The sequence below is a fragment of the Stegastes partitus genome, unplaced genomic scaffold, assembly GCF_000690725.1.
Source record: "Stegastes partitus isolate 25-593 unplaced genomic scaffold, Stegastes_partitus-1.0.2 Scaffold291, whole genome shotgun sequence".
In the NCBI taxonomy this organism is placed as follows: Eukaryota; Metazoa; Chordata; class Actinopteri; family Pomacentridae; genus Stegastes; species Stegastes partitus.
The window spans coordinates 384,044-386,730 of record NW_007578022.1 but is presented as its reverse complement, the minus strand read 5'-3'; the positions used below and the strand labels follow the sequence as shown (position 1 = coordinate 386,730).

General features: G+C 35.4%; 1 protein-coding gene across 1 annotated transcript in view; it reads right to left on the bottom strand.

The window, feature by feature from the left end:
- The window catches only part of adamts3 (ADAM metallopeptidase with thrombospondin type 1 motif, 3), a 255,775-nt gene that overhangs the window by 59,539 nt on the left and 193,549 nt on the right, over positions 1-2,687 (bottom strand). The window contains exon 10 of the mRNA XM_008282959.1: positions 1,040-1,153. Coding sequence (XP_008281181.1) covers positions 1,040-1,153 — 114 coding nt within the window. The remainder of the gene's footprint in view (positions 1-1,039; positions 1,154-2,687) is intronic.

The following is a 2,687-nucleotide window of genomic DNA, read 5'->3' as shown; positions in this document are numbered from 1 at the left end:
AGCGACCTTCTTGCTGCGAGGCAACAGCGCTAACCACCGATCCACCTTGACCTCAAAACTCAGTGACAAAATCTATTTAAATTAAATTTATTTGATTTCTTTTGGAGGAGAATGAATCCTTTATATTACTCTGTAAAACAGGCGATATGCTGTTTTCAGGGTAATTCTCCTGCTTTTACTTTGAAGCTCTTCATCATTATGAGGACGATGCCTTAAACATTTGTCTGTTTGTTAAATTACACAGAAAACCTTCTAAAATCATAGATTATTAGTTCACATGTTGACTGTAAACACAAACAAACAAACAAAGCAGGCTTAAACCGTACACAACGTCAAATTTAACTGTAAAATTAAACTGCTTTTATTGTGTCTATATCTGGAAAATAAACATATTTTCTGCCAGTTTGTACAAAAACAATGTGTATTAAATTGAACTATTATGCTACAGGTTTGAACTTTTTTTTTTAAAGTACAGATACTATGTTGTAAAATCACAGAAAAAAGTATTAAATTACATTTTAAGTACAAAAAAAGGTCCAAAAAAAGAAGGTCATTTGTTCTTTTACAAAATTTGGCATTAAAATCATACTATTAAAAAAAAAAATGTTGTATTTAAATTAGAAAAAAAATACAATTCTTTTACAGATAGCTGCTGATTTTTAAATTTTTTTTAAATTAACCCTACACATGAATCTGTAAAACAGGCTATTTTCAGGGTAATTTCACTGCTTTTACTTTGAAACGCTTGTTTTTATTTTTTTATAACAGTCCCGACTATCCAGATCTTCCATCGTCTGATATTACAACCCTTACAGATTGTTTATATTGGCTTTTATACGAAGGAAATAAAGATTTTGCATGATGAAATTGTTCTGTTTTTAATTGTATTTCACCACAAAATGATGGGAGTAAAGATGTGCTTTCACAAGGAGATGGGAATAAATGGGGGACATAAAAGTTTAAAAAGACCTTTGTTTGATGTGTGCTCTTCATTTTATCAGACTTCTGTAGCTACAGGCTGAAAACAACAACAACTTACTTTTCCGGGAGCGCACTCCGTCCCGTCCAGCGGAGGCCCCTTCTTGGTTTTGCAGAAGTACGGGTTGTCCGGGTGGCTGCACCAGAGCTGCTTACACGGGTCGAACGTCCGGAACTGGAACAGAAAGCACAGAAGTCAAGTGGTGGAGTGAACGAGCTGATGCATTACTTCACTGTGCTGCAGATGTGGCCTCTTGGAACATCCACAGGACACTCACATCTTATTCTCACATATTCTAAGAAAGTATGTTACATGGGGGAAAAAATAAAAAAAAACCCAGCGACGTTCAAAGAGGCTGCACAAGAACTGAATGTTTCTAAAGCACGGATGTAATTAAGTTGAAGGTCTGATAAAAGAGCAGATTCTCTCAAAAGGTCCACTCTTCATTATCTAGCGGACGGCTTCGAGTGTTATCAGCTGCAGTGTTCAAGGTCCTGCTGTCGGAGTTAGTGGACGGGAATGTTTTATTTGTATTCTTGGGAGCAGCTTGTTATTAGTCTTGTGTGCAGGTGAAGTGGTTTAATGTTTCCTTGAGAAAGCTCTTAAACTGGAAAATCTCTTTTCTACGTGCGGTCAATTTGTGACGCGGCTGTTCTGAGGAGAATCAATAGTGATCACAGTCATCATGTGCTGCTTTTATTTAATCTATGTAGTTAAGAAATCCATATTTAATAGCTTTATGTTGCTGCTGTGTGATGGAATAATTAAACTCTCTATTTGTTCTGAACCTCCCAGAAAAGACTCATAACTTACAGAACAATAATGCTGCAAATCTGACATTATCTTGTCAACAGTGCTTTGAAACACCTTTTTAAAAATAATTTTCTCTTTGTTGTTCTCCTTTAAAACTACAATATCTGATTTTTTTCATCACTGTCTCATTTGAAAACATTATCTCCTCTGCTGTAGCTGCTTCTTGGTGTCTACTTTAGCTCTTTAGCTGCTAAATTGTCCGCTAAATGTTCGTCTGCTTTTTAGTGTGGACTAAAAGGCAATAAATTCTCCCAGTAGTACCTCTAACAAGCACAAACATTTCATAGAATTTAGGTGGAAAGTTCGAGTTTGGGTCGAATAAACCCTGAGAACAGACCAACAAATTTACAATCACAAAAGTAGCCGAATGCCCCAGAATCTGTAGAAAGGCTCAACTGATTCATATTTTCATTGCCTGTACATCTATGAATTATTTTCTCAATATATAAACTGGTTGTTTGAAACCAAAAATGTCAGAAAATGGTGAAAAACGACAATCAGTGTTTCCTCAAACACAACACGACATCCTCAGTTCTCTAGTTACATCCACAACCCAAAGATATTCAGTTTACTGTCTCGAGGAGGAAAGAAAGCAGAAGAATATTCACATTTAAGAAGCAGGAATAAGATGTTTTTCTTCTTTAAATAAAATTGCAACTTGTTCCTTGACTATCAGAATAGTATTAAATGAACAACTGACAACTAATTAGCTGATCGTTTCCTTCACTGGCTGCCAAATATTTGTTTCATCTCCACTTTTGGAGTTGTGTAGCTGTATCCAGATATCAATTATACCTTATTGGTTATAGAAAGACTGTCAATAGTAGAGAATTCTATGTCCACATTATGTTTATGGAATATCACCAAAACTATATAATTTACAGGAGGGAAAGAC